The following is a 15,356-nucleotide window of genomic DNA, read 5'->3' as shown; positions in this document are numbered from 1 at the left end:
GCGCCGCCGACTTTCACCCATTCCTAGCATCCCTGAATCTTCCTCCTCCACCTCGGGCAACGCCGGCCCTCCTGCCCAAACTTCGTAGAGTCTTCACAAAGAACCTCTCCTCAGAAAGTGGCTTTCTGTGTTTTATCTCCCTCCCCGGCATCACCTCGCAGACGGCCGAGGCCGTCCCCTCCATTCCGGAAGGGGAACAACAGCGGAGCTCAGCCGCGAGATGCCCACATGCGGCCCCGGCCTCCGGCTCTGCTGGAGCTTCGACCTCCCAGGCGCCCACGCCCGGCCGCGCGAGCCCGTCTCTTCCCGCCGGCGCGCTCGCAAGTCCCGCCCCTGCCCGGCGCGCTTGCGCACTCAGCGCCGCCCGACCCCGGCCTGGAGGAGCCTCGCGGAGCCGCAGAGGCTGATGGGCGGACAGCGGCCCTGGCCCGGGGCGGGCGGGAGACAGGCAGGCCGCGACTCCTCCCGTAAAGACTTTCCCACGGTGCCTCGGAGACGCAGCCCTCAGCCTTTTTCACGGCGCTCGGAAGCTTTCCTCTACAGGGAGAAGCCGCGGGCGCCTGGGCCGGGACCCTAGCTGGCTCCGGACCCCCAGATGGCCTCGCCTGCTGCCCCCGGCTAGTCTCCTCCGGTTCCCAGATCTAGCGAAGGAAAACCGAACGGCCAGTTAGACTTAGCTTCGGATGAACAATTATTTTTTTAAATCCGTTTACTAGTCTCGTGCAATATTTAGGACAAAGACTAAAAAATTATTCGTTAATCTGAAATTCAAAACTGAATTTCAGGGCGCCCTATATTTTATCTGGCACCTGTCCAAGCCTCTCCCCAGCCAATTCTAGGGGACCCGGCCTGCCCCGCCCCACCAGGCTCTTCCCCTACGTTAACTGCACTAAATGTAGGGCTGACCACAGCTCAGCAAAGGGTTTTCTGCGGGTGTTCCCAGCTGGAAAGAAGGAAGGTGGTCCTAGAGGCTCCAGCTGCTGGACTCCGGGACTCAGGCGGGAAGGGGCATAGCTAAGGCGCTAAAGCCCGTAACTGCCAGTGATCTCACAGCTTGTTCCGTGGGCAGCCAAAAGAAAACGCTGATGAGATTTCTGCCTGGCAAAGAGTTGCCCAAGGAGAAGGGTGGGACGGGGTGTTGGCTGCTTTCCTTCGGGGAAAATTCTTCCACTCCAGCTCCAAGAAGCTAGGATCGGACAGAACCGGCTAAGGAGCTGGCAAAATGCCTCCCCAGTACACAACCTTGGTGCTACTGCAGAGAACATGTCTATTGACACCTGAATCATGCCCTTCTCCAGTCTGCCCAGCACTGTTGCCCCTCCTCCCCATCTCAGGTACTCAAGAGTTAGACCTTTTGAAGGAAGGTGGCTTTTATTTCTGGACAATTCCTCATAACCATCAGATTCAATAAGAGCTTGGCACTTGCGGATCACTGGAGTCCTCTCCCTTTCACTCTTTCTCTCTTGTCCCCTTTTGGAAAAGGAGTTGCCAAGGAGAAGGGAATTAACTTGCTGGCCACCACTGGTTCCTCACATGGATTGTTTCAGTCCCACAACCACTTTGTAAGATAATTGTTAGCTTCACTTTTTGATGGGTTGAGAAACCAAGGTAACTGAGAATGGCTTTTTAAAATAGTTCCCACAGTGTCAGCTCAGCAAAAATGCTCCACCTTGAGACTGGAATTGGGAGGGAAGGGTGGAGGAAGGGTGCCAGTGGCAAAGCACTTCAGGTGAGCTAGCCTCCTGGCTTCCAGCCCTGGTCCTTGGAATGAGCCTCAGGGATGAAGATACAAGGGAAACACCCAATACCATCCTAGAGACAGAGAAGGCCTAACAAATGTAGCCAGGGACACAGCGCCCTCCCCACTGCATAAAGGCAGAAGGGGTGAAGGAAGCCTTTAATATTAGGGCCTATCATCAGGACTTCTATAGATTTACCCTTGTAGTCAGGCAAGGTTTGAAGCAGGCTTGACATCTGGTGAGCATTGACTCTGATAAGCACTCTTCAATTTTTCTTATTTCTCTTCAGTAATCCTCCCCTGTAAGAGAGGTGTTGTTGTCTCATAAATGATGAAAATGAGGTTCCAAGAAGAGATTGTATGACACTCAGTTTGTAAATGTCAGAGCCAAAATCTGAGACAAAACAATCTCTTAGCTCCTCTTTCCACTTCCCCACAACTACTCGTGTGTCTTCCACTTAGATGTGACCTGCCTAGTTGCTTGGGAGCAACATTAACATGACCACCAGACTCCAATCCTTCTATGCAAAAGCTCAGGAGTGGATGAACTCAGGTTCCCTTATCTCCCACAAAGACTGGACATCCAGGTGTGGTGGAACATGCCTATAATCTCATGACTTGGAAATCTGAGGCAGGAAAATTGCAAGTTTAAGACCAGCCTCAGAAACTTAATGAGAACTTCTCTCAAAGTAAAAAAAATAAAAAAGAACTGGGGATGTAGCTCACTAGTATAGTACCTCTGGATTCAATCCCTAGTAACAGTAAAAAAAAAAAAAATCAGTGTATTTGACAACTTGGACTCTACATTATTATTATTACTACTTTTTTGGGGGAATGGGAAATTGAACCCAGGGGGCTTAACCCCTGAGCTATATCCCCAGCTCTTTTTTTTTTTTTTGAGACAGGATCTTGCTAAGTTTCTTAGGGCCTCACTAAGTTGCTGAGGCTAGCTTTGAATTCACAATCCCCCTGCCTCAGCCTCCTGAGCTCCTGGGATTATAGGCATGTACCACTGTGCCCATGTTAAAAATGGTTTTAAAAATGTAGAGTTCAGCTCTGCATGATATAGTGCATGCCTGTAATCCCAGCAGCTCAAGGAAGCTGAGGCAGGAGGATCATGAGTTCAAAGTCAGCCTTAGCATTTTAGTGAGGCCCTAAGCAACTTAGAAAGACCTTGTTTCAAAATTAATTTTAAAAACCAGATATGGGCTGGGATGTGGCTCAAGCGGTAGCGCGCTTGCCTGGCATGCATGCGGCCCGGGTTTGATCCTCAGCACCACGTACAAACAAAGATGTTGTGTCCGCCGAAAACTAAAAATAAAAATATTAAAAAATTCTCTCTCTCTCTTAAAAAAAAAAGAAGAAGAAGAAGACCCAGTTCTTACGATGGGACAATTGATCAAAAATAAAATAAAATAAAAACCAGATATGTATATATATGAGAAAGAAAACACACTGGAAATGTTGCTCAGTGGTTAAGCACCCTTGGGTTCAATCCTTGGTATAAAAACAAAACAACAACAACAACAAAAAGGCATTTATACTCAGACCCCATCCTCAACACAGTAGAATGTTATGGTCAGAAGAGAATCGAGATGATCGATTCTCTCTAATAGATAAAAGAAATGTGAGGTCCAGAGAATTTTAAAAACCTGCCCAAGGTCATTGTCACTTTAGTCAACAAAGGAGCCTTTGCATATCACTGAGTATTTCCAACTCTGGCCTTCAGGATTTTACTAGCAGTGTCTTCAGGGGGCTAGTTCTGCCCAGTTCTTAGGCTGGGTAACATAGGCTCTGTTTCCATTCCTCTACCCACCTTAGGAATTGGATTGCTGTTTCATGTCCATTTTGCATATTGTTTATTCTCAGAAGAAATTCCCTGGCTGGCCAGAAGAGATTCTGACTCAAAAGCAAGGGTTTGAATGGAACCAGGCCATCAAAGGCCATGCCCTTAGATGAACAGTGACATTTTAAGGACTGTTGAGCTATCTTTCCCTTTCTTACTTGTACCCTCTCTGTGTATATCATTCCTAGATGCTTCTTAATTTTTTTTTTTTTTTTTGGTTCTGGGGATTGAACCCATGGCCTTGTGCATGCAAGACAAGCACTCTACCAACTGAGCTATAGCCCAAGCCCTCATTTGTTATCCTTAGGTTCTCCCAGAGTATCCAAATGACCTAAAGAAGTTGACCCTGGAAACTGAGATGGAAAATGTCCTTGAGGTCCCCTTATCAGGGTAATGTAAAAGGAAGTCCACTTGAGGACTTTATCCCCTGGGAAAGAATCTAGCAACTATTAAGAGCAGCTGTTGGGGCTGGGGTTGTGGCTCAGTGGCAGAGACCTTGCCTAGTATGTGTGAGGCACTGGGTTCGATTCTCAGCACCACATATAAATAAATAAAATAAAGGTCCAGTAACAACTAAAAAAAAAAAAAATTAAAGAGAGAGAGGCTGTTTCCCATATGAACAATAGAAAAGGGTTAACTGTTTCTCACGGGTCCTGAGCAAAGTCTGTCCCCCACTAGTTCCCATAACCGGGTTTCCTGAAATGGAGCAGGTCCCAGGTGCCTCTCCACTAATCACATCCTTGAAAATGGGGCCATGAAGCTCAGATTAGCTCATCCCTTCACCTTCTTGAGGCCTTCTCCACCTGGAGCACAGAATCTGGGGCAGCTTCACCACTGCTCTCCTATCAAGGGTCAGACAGGGATGAGCTTTGCAGCAGGCTGTCAGGTTAGGGGGCACTAGAGGCTGCATGGTAGTGCTGACGTTTGTGCCAATTCATGGACTACAGCATCTGTTCTTCCTCTTCCTAAGACTTATAGGCAAAGAAAGATTATCTCCCCAGGATGATACTGAAATTTGCATACTGAGCATCTTCTTTTTCACCCCCATTTCCTCTGCTTTCTACCTTCCCTTAGAATGTCTATGTTACTGGGTAGCTTCCTGTTTCTCCTGACTGAGTCGCCCTTCACACCGAGTCCTTGATTTCTCACCAGGAGCTGTCATTTCCTTTCTATTCATGTCCAGTTTTCTTTTGCCTAGATAACCAATAAAATCTGTACTCAAAATAGTTCTGCTCTCCGTGATTGGCTTTTTACCTTCTCTCTAAGCAGGACTAGATTTGTCCTGCAAGATGATGTCCACTGAAACAGAAGTATGCTTTGTGGCCTAGAGGGCTTGGGGATGGAAAAAGCATGTAATTTAGTTGCATTTGACCAAATAAACCTATTGATTTGAAGACCAGATGATCAACTTTATTTGAAAGACAAATAGGCCAATTGGGAAAAGGTTCTTCTTCCAGGAGCTCATTAATGAGGACATTGGCTTCACATGTTCAGTGTTAGGTCGGTCTTTGGCTTCACATGTTCAGTCTTAGGTTGGTCTTTGCATAATAACCGTACTCTGAAGTACTTTACCAGGAATGCTGGCACACACAATCTTTTCAGCTAGTAATTTGGAAACTTAGTTGAGCAGATTTTCCACTGATCTCTAAAGTTGACTTGATGTCCGTCTGTTCTAGCTTTAAAGTCCTTTCTGTCTTCTGCTTCCCCAATTTTCATTCTCACTAGTTGAAAAGAGGTTGTGGGATCAAAAGTCTAAAAGGGGTCAGGATGACTGAATTCTTTTCCCATCTTACCACTTACTTAAGGTGTTATGTTCTAGTTTTCCACAACTAAAATAGGGAAATTCTCCCAGGAATATAGTTAAAATAACATCTATGAAACAATTTGAGAGTTTTAGAATTTTTAAATTAGAAGAAATCGTAGAGGTCATTTAATCCAGTATTTCCCCACCAGAGGAGCAATGTTTGTTCCAATTTGTTTCCTTCATCTCCACTCCCCCTCCAGAATAGCCTCTCCCTATCTCTTCAGTCTCTTCCTGGTATCCACAGTAGAGAACTGATCCAGTTTGCATAGTATATTTGGTTTATTTAGGATTGGGAAACTGACCTATTTTGTCTCCCCATTTCAAGCAATAATCACTCTAACAATCATAACAAGTTGATACCTAGCTTTTACTTGAATATCTTATGATAGGAAATTTGCTACCTCAGAGGTGACCCATTCCAGCTTTGGACAGCAGTGGTTTGGTAGAGAGTTTTTCATTATGTCAAGCTAAAATCTCTCTTCATCTCCCCAGCCCTATATCTTCCACCCATTGGTCCCAGATCTGCCCTTTGAAACCACAAAGAATCCATCTAATCCCTTTATAAAAGGGCCTGGGGAATACTCAGGATTGTTATTGTTAACTTGTCACAGTGGTTCAGACCTGGCCTGAATGATCGTATTACAGATGCCCCGTGCTGGGTACACTAGCTGTGTTCCTAAAACATTGTATAAAACAAGTTTTGTGTGAATCAAATCATTTTAGACATACTGGGAAGTTGACTGTTTAAAAGAAATCCTATTATCAGTTCTTTCATGAACTGAAGATACTTTTGTAATGCAAATAATCTCCCCCATTTACCTTTTATGCAAATGCAGATTTTCAGACATTATATTTTACTTAAGGAAAGATTTGCCTACATACCAAACATGTAAAATAATGATGTAGGCAATAGCTAACTTTCGTTGGGCCCCTACCTGGCACTGGTGCCATGCACCTCACAAGCATTGTTTAATTTCTTGCCACAATTTCCTTCTATAAAATTATCTTCTCCCCACCCTCCACCTTTTTTTTAACAGATGAGAAACTCAGGCTTAGAGAAGGTAAATACCTTGTCCAAGGTCATACAATTAGAAAATGATGGGCCAGAGTTCAAACAAGGTCAGAGAGTATGGAGTTTGACATCTGAACCACCAGGAAGTTTCAGATGCCAGCAATAGTTGAAATGACTAGCTAGTATTAACTGTGTTCCATGGCACAAGCAAATTAGGCTAAGATACAGAAAATTGACCTCAAATATCTGCAGCTTCAAAGGTGAACACAAAACCTGCTCTGGCACTGTAGCTTTCCCAGCACAACTCACATTTTCCAGTGCAATTTGATCAAGGAAACCCAGTGATGTACCCTTCAGATATTATCATTAAACAGATGCTGCCAAAATTTATTTCAGGCATATGGTTGTGAGGAGACACTTTTTCAAAGGGCCTATATATTCCCAGGAGTTAGTAACATGAGCTGCTTGGAAGAAAGAAGTGATTCATTATTGACTGGTAAAATCAAAGTTATTGAGAATCATAGTTAATTCCATCCTGCTCCTGATGGGTTGGAATCATTCAAATGGGCCCAGTTTTTAATGGCATTTAGGTTGGCAAGTTAAAAATAGTTTGGGATGGATAGTCCATAAATAAGTGTTGTTTTGAATCTAACTGGACAAAGATAAATGGATGTAATATTTCTATGTCCTCAAATCAGTTCCAGTTTCCCTAGTCAATAATAGCATGCATTTGCAACACTGCTCGGATCAGAACACAGCCCTTGGGACTCCTGGGACTCCAGAAAAATTTTTTATGCTATATAAGGGTGCTTAGGCAAGGATTCTCTTCCATCATCCAAGCTGCACCTCAACTTACCCCACCTGTTATGTTTATTTGATGTAAGACTTTATCTGCAGTCTCATCTGCAGACTTTTGTTTTCAAATACATGTTCAGCCTTTGCAAATCACCACTCAAGCTGGCCGGGATCAAGCTGTCATCCTGGTCTATACTAGTCACAGGAAATTGGGCCAGTCTTATAAGGTGCCCAGCTCCCCTTGCAAACCCACCTACTTATCTTTTCTTGTGTGGCATGCTTGTTTACAATTTCAAGGTATAGACTCAGGTGAGGAAACATATACTTTTCTTTATTCTCAGTCCCTATTTCTATGGATGGCAGAAAAAGAATAAGCCTCACCAATTACAGACAATTCGATTATTGTAAGTTTTAAACTCAGTTGCTTAGATTTCTCTTCTCAGTCTCCTTCTCATGATGTTCTAGTTGGGAGTTCATGTACCATTCTGACATCAGGGAAGGGGCATCAAGGCCAAGTGTTGTCTTCTGTCTCTCCTGCCTAACTAATAAAATGTAGCTTTCTTCCCTTGGTCTTGGCCACTGGGCTCCATGGCCATTGCAGTTGCTGCAGAGTCCCTGGAAGGTGGAACCTGGGCTCTTGCTATAGACAAATAATGGCAATGCTTCTGAGCTTCTGCCTCAGCTCTCCCTGGTACTGCTGAACCTCATCTGGGCCCTGGTCATCCACCCTCAGCCTCTTCGTGGTTTTCACTTGCACTCCACGCCAGTCCCTGCAGGCACCCTGGCTTTCAGTTCTCAGCACGTGTGCGCATGCGCTTTCTCTCTCTCTCTCTCTCTCTCTCTCTCTCTTTTTCTCCCCCAACCCCACATCTATCTTTGTCCCGTTTGCACTATCCATCCCAAACTATTTTTAACTTGCCAACCTAAATGCCATATCTATCTATCTATATCTATATCTATATCTATATCTATGTCTATATATCTATATCTATGTCTATATCTATTTTTATATATATCTCCCTGCCCACCCCATGACACCAAGGAACTTCTTTCTGGACTTCTTCCAAATGTCAAGATGATTGGGACTTAGCAGATAAGAAGGCTGGGTGGGGCAAGGAGAGATTATCTTAAGCCCTTTGCCTGCTTTGCCTGCACAGGTGATGAATGATGCCCTTTTCATTCTGTGGCAATTGCCCCTGGACAGCCTGGGCTACACTGAAAGGCTGTGTCTTCTCAGAGTTCCAGAAATGAAATGGAGCCTAAGCCTCTTCCATCCCCCACCCTGTGGAGGTGAGGACAGAGCCCCAGGGGTCCATCCCTCCCGCTTTCAATTCTACTCCAAGCCCAGAAAGGATTATATTTTCTATTTGGAGGGGAAAACTCACATGTTCTTCCCAGCTCAACAGATGATGGCATAAACTCTGGGCTTTAGGTTTAGCAGGTTCTGTCTCTTGGTATTTAAAGTGAAGCTTCTGAAGAAAAAAAAAATATCCCTCTCAAGCACCTGGCTCTTACAACTTAAAAATTGGAGCTTTCAAGAACATCATCCCCACAGCAGGAAGTAGCTATAGAAAAATAAAGAAAGAACGTCATCCCCATTATAGAGTTTTTTTTTTTATGGTGCTGAGATGAACCCACAGCCTCTCACATGCCAAGCATGTGATCAGCCACTGAGCTATACCCCCAGCCCTCTGCTATAGATTTTTGTTTTGTTTTGTTTTAGGTGGACACAATATCTTTATTTTACATTTATGTGGTGCTGATAATTGAACCCAGTGCCTCTTGCATGGTAGGCGAGCACTCCACCACTGAACAAGGTCTAGTTTAAGGTTTAAAAGCAAAGAATTTAATTCTGATCTCTCTGTAGCATCCATGTGCAGAAGGCAGAGCATCTTCAAAGTGTTTATTGCTGCCTAAGTAATAGGGGATAGAGTAGAGGTAAAAGAAATGGGAAGCACGTCCTTTGAAATGAAAACATTTAGTTTCATCTATTTATAATAAAGATTCATCTTCTCCCCCGCGGTCTTTCCTTGTACTCATTAGTTTATTGCACAAATATCTATGGGTGTGCTCTGCCAAGGCTACAACTATAAAATAAATGTGCTCTCTTCCCTCATGGACCTCACCTTCCAAAAGGAAAGACAACCAGTGGTTGTGAGGATCCAGAATGGAATGCTGTCAGAAGCCCCTCTCCCAGATTTGGAGCCTAGAGAAGGCTTTCCAAAAGAAGGACCACCTATATTGAGACCCAAAGGATGAGTAACCATTGGGTGAAATGGAAAAGGAAGAGGGATTCCAGACAGAAGGAAGAGCCTGTTCAAAATCCCACTCGCAGTGGGAAAACTGCTGGATGTGCCTATGGTTAGGATACAGAATACCAAGGGAGGAGTGGAGGCTGGAAAGGTACACAGCATGCAGAGACTTTGTTAAGAACTTTCAGTTTTATTCTAAATGGGCAGCTACTGAAGGGTTTCCAGCAGATCTGTCAGACTAATGTATTAAAGACACTGCTTGAGTTGCCCAGTGCATAAGATGGCCCAGGAAGGGTGCATAGAATAAGAAAAGTCCTAGACACACCATCATCAACATTATCAAAGACAACAACAAAAATTAAGTGACGAGGGGCTAGGGTTTGTGACTCAGTGGTAGTGTACTTGCCTAGCATGTATGAGGTAATGGGTTCGATCCTCAGCACCACATTAAAAAAATAAATAAAATAAAAATATTGTGTTAATCTACAACTAAAAAAGAAATCTAAAAAAAAAATTAAGTGACAAACAGAAGAGGAACCCACAACAGAAACAGAGGAGGGACCACAGGAGTTGAAAGAAAATAGAGAGAGTATGGCAATCCTAAATCAAAAGAGAATCTCCAGAAGTTCAGGGAATAATTTGAATCAATTGCTATCAAGGGGGATAGTAAGACATCAATTCGAAATAACAACTGAATTTAGCAATAGGGTTATTGACAACCTTGTTGAAAGCACTTTAAATCAATTGCAGCAATGCTCTTCTATCCCAATTACCGTCTGTCCCTACACCAATGTCTTCCAAATGGATATCTTGAGTCCATATCTCCCCTTTGAACTCCACACCCATATACAATTGACTACTCAATATCTCAACATGATTGATTAAAAGGTATCTCTAACCCGGATCCAAGACCAATAATCTCCCTGCCCAAACCTGGTCATCCTGAAATATTCCTCCATCCTTCCAGTTGCATAGTCCATTCTTGACAAACCCTTTCTTCTCACCACCACCTCCACATCTAACCTATCACCACATCTTGTCAGTTTTTCCTCCCTTTGCACTTTGATCTCCACTGCTAACTTCCGAGTGTAAGGTACCATCTTCTTTCTCACCTGAACCACAGTGGTAGCCTCTTAACTGGTTCTCACACCCACCTCTGCACTCCTTCCACCTACTCCCTACTCAGCAGCTGGAATCTTTTTCTTTTCTTTTTAGTTGGACACAATACCTTATTTTATTTATTTATTTTTATGTGGTGCTGAAGATAGAACCCAGCACCTCACACGCCCTAGGTGAACTCTCTAACACTGAGCCACAACCCCAGCCTCAAAAGTCGTTTTGCTTGTTTTTTTTTTTTTTTCATATACAAAATTTATTGTTCCACCCCTTCAATAGCCTCCCCAGGATTTAAAGGTAAGAATAAAAATTCTTCAAATGATATAGAAAGTTCTGCTTGATATGGCCCTGGCCTGTCTTCCCAGCTGCAATTCACTGCACATTCCCTCCTACCCTCTGTTTTCCCTCCACAATGGCCTTCTCTCCATTTCTTACATTCTCCAGGCATCCAGCATCAGCCCTGGTATCATCTAGTCTGTCTCTGTGGCTACAAACATGAGCTCAAGTATCAAACTAGGTTAAAATCCCAGCTCTACTCCTTTCTGGTTCAATGACCCTGAATAAAACTCAATCACTAAATGTCTCCTTATCTGTGAAATGGGCTTAATACTTACCTCTCCAAGAATTCAATAAAATGATATAGGCTGATGGCGCACACTTGTAACCCCAGCTACTCAGCAGGCTGAGGCAGTAGAATTGCAAGTTGGCAGCCTGCGTCAGCAACTTAGTGAGACTGTCTCAAAGTAAATATTAAAAAGGGTTGGAGGGCTGAGGTTGTGGCTCAGTGGTAGAGCCCTGGCCTAGCACATGTGAGGCACTGGGTTTGATCCTCAGCACCACATAAAAATAAATAAGATTAAGGTATTGTGTCCATCTACAAGTAAAAAAAAAAAATTAAAGGGGGGCTAGGGATGTGGTTCAGTGGTAAAGTGCCTCTGGGTTCAGTCTCTAGTACCAAAAAATTAAAAAAAAATAAATAAAATGATGCATGTAAAGTGTAAGAAATATAGTTCCCAATTAATATTATTGACTGACTGCAATATTATCCTCCATTCTCTGTTTGGTTAATGTTTTTACTATTTCAAATCTCAGCTCATAAGACTCAACGAAGGTCTCCTTTTACCACCCCCCTTCCCTAATCAGGTTACTAGTGTCTGCTAAACTCTCTCATAGTGTTCTGAGGGGTTATTATATAGCTGAGGGGTTATTTTATTAAAATATATATATAGCTGAGGGGTTATTTTATTAAAGTCTGTGAACCTCACCAGAGAATCCTCCAAGAGGACAATGTCTACTTTACCATCATTATATTCCCACATCTTAGCACAGTGCCTGGCACATGATAAGCTATATATTTATTTTTTTTTTTTTAAGAGAGAGTGAGACAGAGAATTTTTTAATATTTATTTTTATTTAGTTTTCGGCGGACACAACATCTTTGTTTGTATGTGGTGCTGAGAATCGAACCCGGGCCGCACGCAAGCCAGGCGAGCGCACTACCACTTGAGCCACATCCCCAGCCCGCTATATGGTTTTTTGAAAGAATGCTTGATGGAACAGAGAAGAGACAGAGCCAATGAGTGCTAATAACTCAAGAAGACTGTGAACATAAAGGGTAAGGGTAACATATGCTACCATCGAGGTTTTTTGTTTTTGTTTTTTCAGAACTGGGGATTGAATCCAGAGCCCCTCTACCAGAGAGGCACACCCAGCCCTTTCAAAATTTTATTTTGAGACAGAGTCTCAGTAAATTGCTAAGGGCCTTGCTAAGTTGCTGAGGCTGGCCTGGAACTTGCGATTTTCCTGCCTTAGCCTCCTAATTCATTGGGATAAAAGGCATGCACCACTGCACCCAGCAAGGAAGGATTCCTTATTTTTTCAGCAGGCAGAGACTTGAACATGTTTAAATGCTGATGGGAAGGAGCCAGCAGAGAGAACTCACCAGAAGGTGTGAGGGCCATGAGAGCGTGGGAGGGGATAAAACTTAGAGCAGGAGCCAGAAGAAGCAGTCTCAGATGGAAGGAGGGACACCTCTCCCATGGCACACAAACAAGAGCTGTGAACTCAGCTAATTCTGTGAGCTTGGTGGCAGAAGCCAAGATCTTTCCATGAATCTTGGGAATCTAAGCAACAAATCTGGATTATCTGAGAAACTCAGCATATTTAGTGGACATCATCCACTCACTTTTGCAACTGACGTAAAAAGGAAGCAGACATTTTCTTCACCGTTGACTATACTGATTCACTATTGAGCAAAATAACAAGTTTCCAAAGCAACCCAGTCGCAGAGCTGACAAGTGATCTCAGTGTTCCCTTTATTGAGCATGCTTCCTTTCCAAAATGGGTAACAGTAAAGTCATAAAATGGTAAAATATGGCTGATGCTGATTGAGTGCTTACTATGTGCAGGGTGCTGTTCTAGTACTTCACCTGTAATAACTCATTTGATCCCACATTTTACAGGTGAGGAAACTGAATCCCAGGGAAGGTAAGTATGTGTCCTAGGTTACATAAATAAACTCGATTTTAATTTAAGGGAGCCTAACTCCAAAATTGATGCTTTTAATCATTATGCTATACTGCCCCTCTGAACCTACTAGGAATCAAAAAAACCTCTGGGGCTGGGATTGTGGCTCAGCAGTAGAGCACTCGCCTAGCACGGGTGGGACCCGGGTTCGATTCTCAGCACCACATAAAAATAAAGGCATTGTGTTTTGTCCATCTACAAAAAAAAAAAAAAAATTATATTCTCTCTTAAAAAAAAAACCTTTGAGTTTTTAATCATAAACTAGTAATTCTGTGAATTTGAATATTCACTTAAATGTCTGAAAATCAGTTTACTCATTAATAAAATGAGAATAAAAATTAGAATGCTTACCTTACAAAGGCTTTTTTTTTTTTTTAATGGTACTGGGGTCAACCCAGGGCTGTGTACATGCTAGACAGATGTTCTACCACAGAGCTATATCCCCACCTTCTAGAAAGTCTTTTTGAAAGATTATGAAACGCTGAAAGTAGGAAATTATTCTACAAAAGCTATTGTTATATTAATGATAAGACCTAATAAGGCCTATGATCTTTGACTTATAATTGGGCCACCATCTAATAAGCTGACTTGGGACCCTCAGTTCCCATAATCAGTACAGCAGCAGCAGTTTGATGGTTCCAGTTCTTTAGCAGGTCAGCTGATTCTGATCCCATCAACTTTAAAGTTCCTGTCCAAGCCTCCTTGATGACCATTATGTACACCTTGGCCTACTTCTTCCTGAACCTTCCAACATACACTAACACCTCTGAGGACAGTATGACCTTGCTCTTTTGATTCCATTGCCTAAAGGAGTGACTGTCAAAAAATCATCATCATCATCATAAATAGCCTGAGGTGCACCCCAGAAAGCCAAGTTCCATTCGAGTGGTAGAATCACAGCATGGATAGCTGGGAGAGACCTTCAGAGTGGTCTTTTAATGTAACTCCCCACTGGTCTCCCAACCCATTTTATAAACTAGCAAAACCAATGCCTGGTGGATGAGATGACAACTAGTTAGGGGTGGTAGCAGGATTTTGTTTTACCTTGCAAATGTTTTCAAGTCCATTTAACACATGCTATTTTACTTTGCCAAAATCATATCTGGAAAGTAGTTCAATTATTTATTTCAGTATGCAATAAAGAAAGAAGCAAAATCCTAAAATTCAGTTACCCCAAAAGCCATCATGTAACCTTAAACCCACCTGGTCAGGGTAGCTACTGCCAGAGGCAGGAAGATAGTGAACAAAAGGCCAGCCTGGGCAATTTAGTGAGACCCTTGGCTTATAAACAAACAACCCTCCCAAACACACACACATATACACCAAACCTTGAACCCAAGAATTCACTGAAAGCACATTTTTTGAATTGCCCTTCTTTGACAATTCCAGGCAGTCCCGTATAGAAATGAGCCCATCTCTTCAGGGGCAGATAGAACCTAATGGCTTTGAACAAAGCCCACCCTGTTATTACCACTTCATCCCTGAGCCTAGTTTAGTTTTCTAGTCTGGAAGAACAGCATCTACTTCTCAGAGCTGGAGTGGGGGTGGAGTGTCACATGACATAATGCACTTTTAGCACCCACCGCCAGCACCCACCCCATTCGTTTGTTATAACTCGGGTACATTTCTTCCTCTCCTAAGCAGAGAGCTGTTCACCTTGGTTAATGACCTTAGACCTTGGACCACTCAGCCACTAAAAAACCAAGGAGAAACCCAGCCTGTGCCAGGCCTAGAAATGTCCACCCCCGCCCCCACCCCCTTTAAGACAGGCCGGAATTCTGTTGGTTGATAAATGAGAGGAGCTGAGAAGCCGCTGCGATGACTGTTCCGAGAATCTGATTTGGGAGAAGGCGAATCTCCAGGAGCACCATGGCGATGCTTTGGGAAAGCGGGCCAGCCTACCTGCCGGAAGGAGGACTAGAGACAGGGGGGATGGCAGAGAGAAATGCTTAAGGGAGATGGCCTGGAGGTGCCCAAAGAGGAACATTTGAAAAGGAAAACAGAGGCCGCATCTCGGGAAGACATCTCCGCGGTGAGTGACATTAAAAGAAGGATTGTGCTTCCCGGGGATACGGATTTTGGACCAAAGGCGAAGGACAAAGGTGGGGTATCCAAACTAAGACCGAGCCGCGTAAGCTGTGGGGGGTACCCAGGCTGCCCAGGGCTGACGCGGGGCTGGCTAGCGAGGACCGGAAGGCGGGGGTTAAGGGGACACCCACACGGAAGGCGGTGGGGGTCGGGAGCCGGCTGCGGAGCCGCCACCGCGT

The 15,356-nt window shown here is 43.8% G+C and overlaps 2 protein-coding genes across 4 annotated transcripts in view; one reads left to right on the top strand and one right to left on the bottom strand.

Annotated features, from left to right (window-relative positions):
• Nucleotides 1-854, bottom strand: part of CUNH11orf80 (chromosome unknown C11orf80 homolog) — a 90,254-nt gene extending 89,400 nt beyond the window's left edge. The window contains exon 1 of the mRNA XM_048807699.1: nucleotides 155-854. Coding sequence (XP_048663656.1) covers nucleotides 155-184 — 30 coding nt within the window. The 5' untranslated portion in view covers nucleotides 185-854. The remainder of the gene's footprint in view (nucleotides 1-154) is intronic.
• A 13,845-nt stretch (nucleotides 855-14,699) lies between these two features.
• Nucleotides 14,700-15,356, top strand: part of Sptbn2 (spectrin beta, non-erythrocytic 2) — a 39,548-nt gene continuing 38,891 nt past the window's right edge. For 2 of the 3 annotated variants that reach the window (XM_015503184.2, XM_048807689.1), the window contains exon 1: nucleotides 14,700-15,121. The gene's annotated coding sequence lies outside the window, so the exon portion shown is untranslated. Of the gene's footprint in view, nucleotides 15,122-15,169; nucleotides 15,192-15,356 lie in introns of those variants that run through there. The other variant, XM_048807690.1, reaches the window with a different exon arrangement.

Source organism: Marmota marmota, unplaced genomic scaffold, assembly GCF_001458135.2.
Source record: "Marmota marmota marmota unplaced genomic scaffold, marMar, whole genome shotgun sequence".
Taxonomy (NCBI): Eukaryota; Metazoa; Chordata; class Mammalia; order Rodentia; family Sciuridae; genus Marmota; species Marmota marmota.
This window is presented reverse-complemented; position numbering and strand designations above follow the sequence as displayed.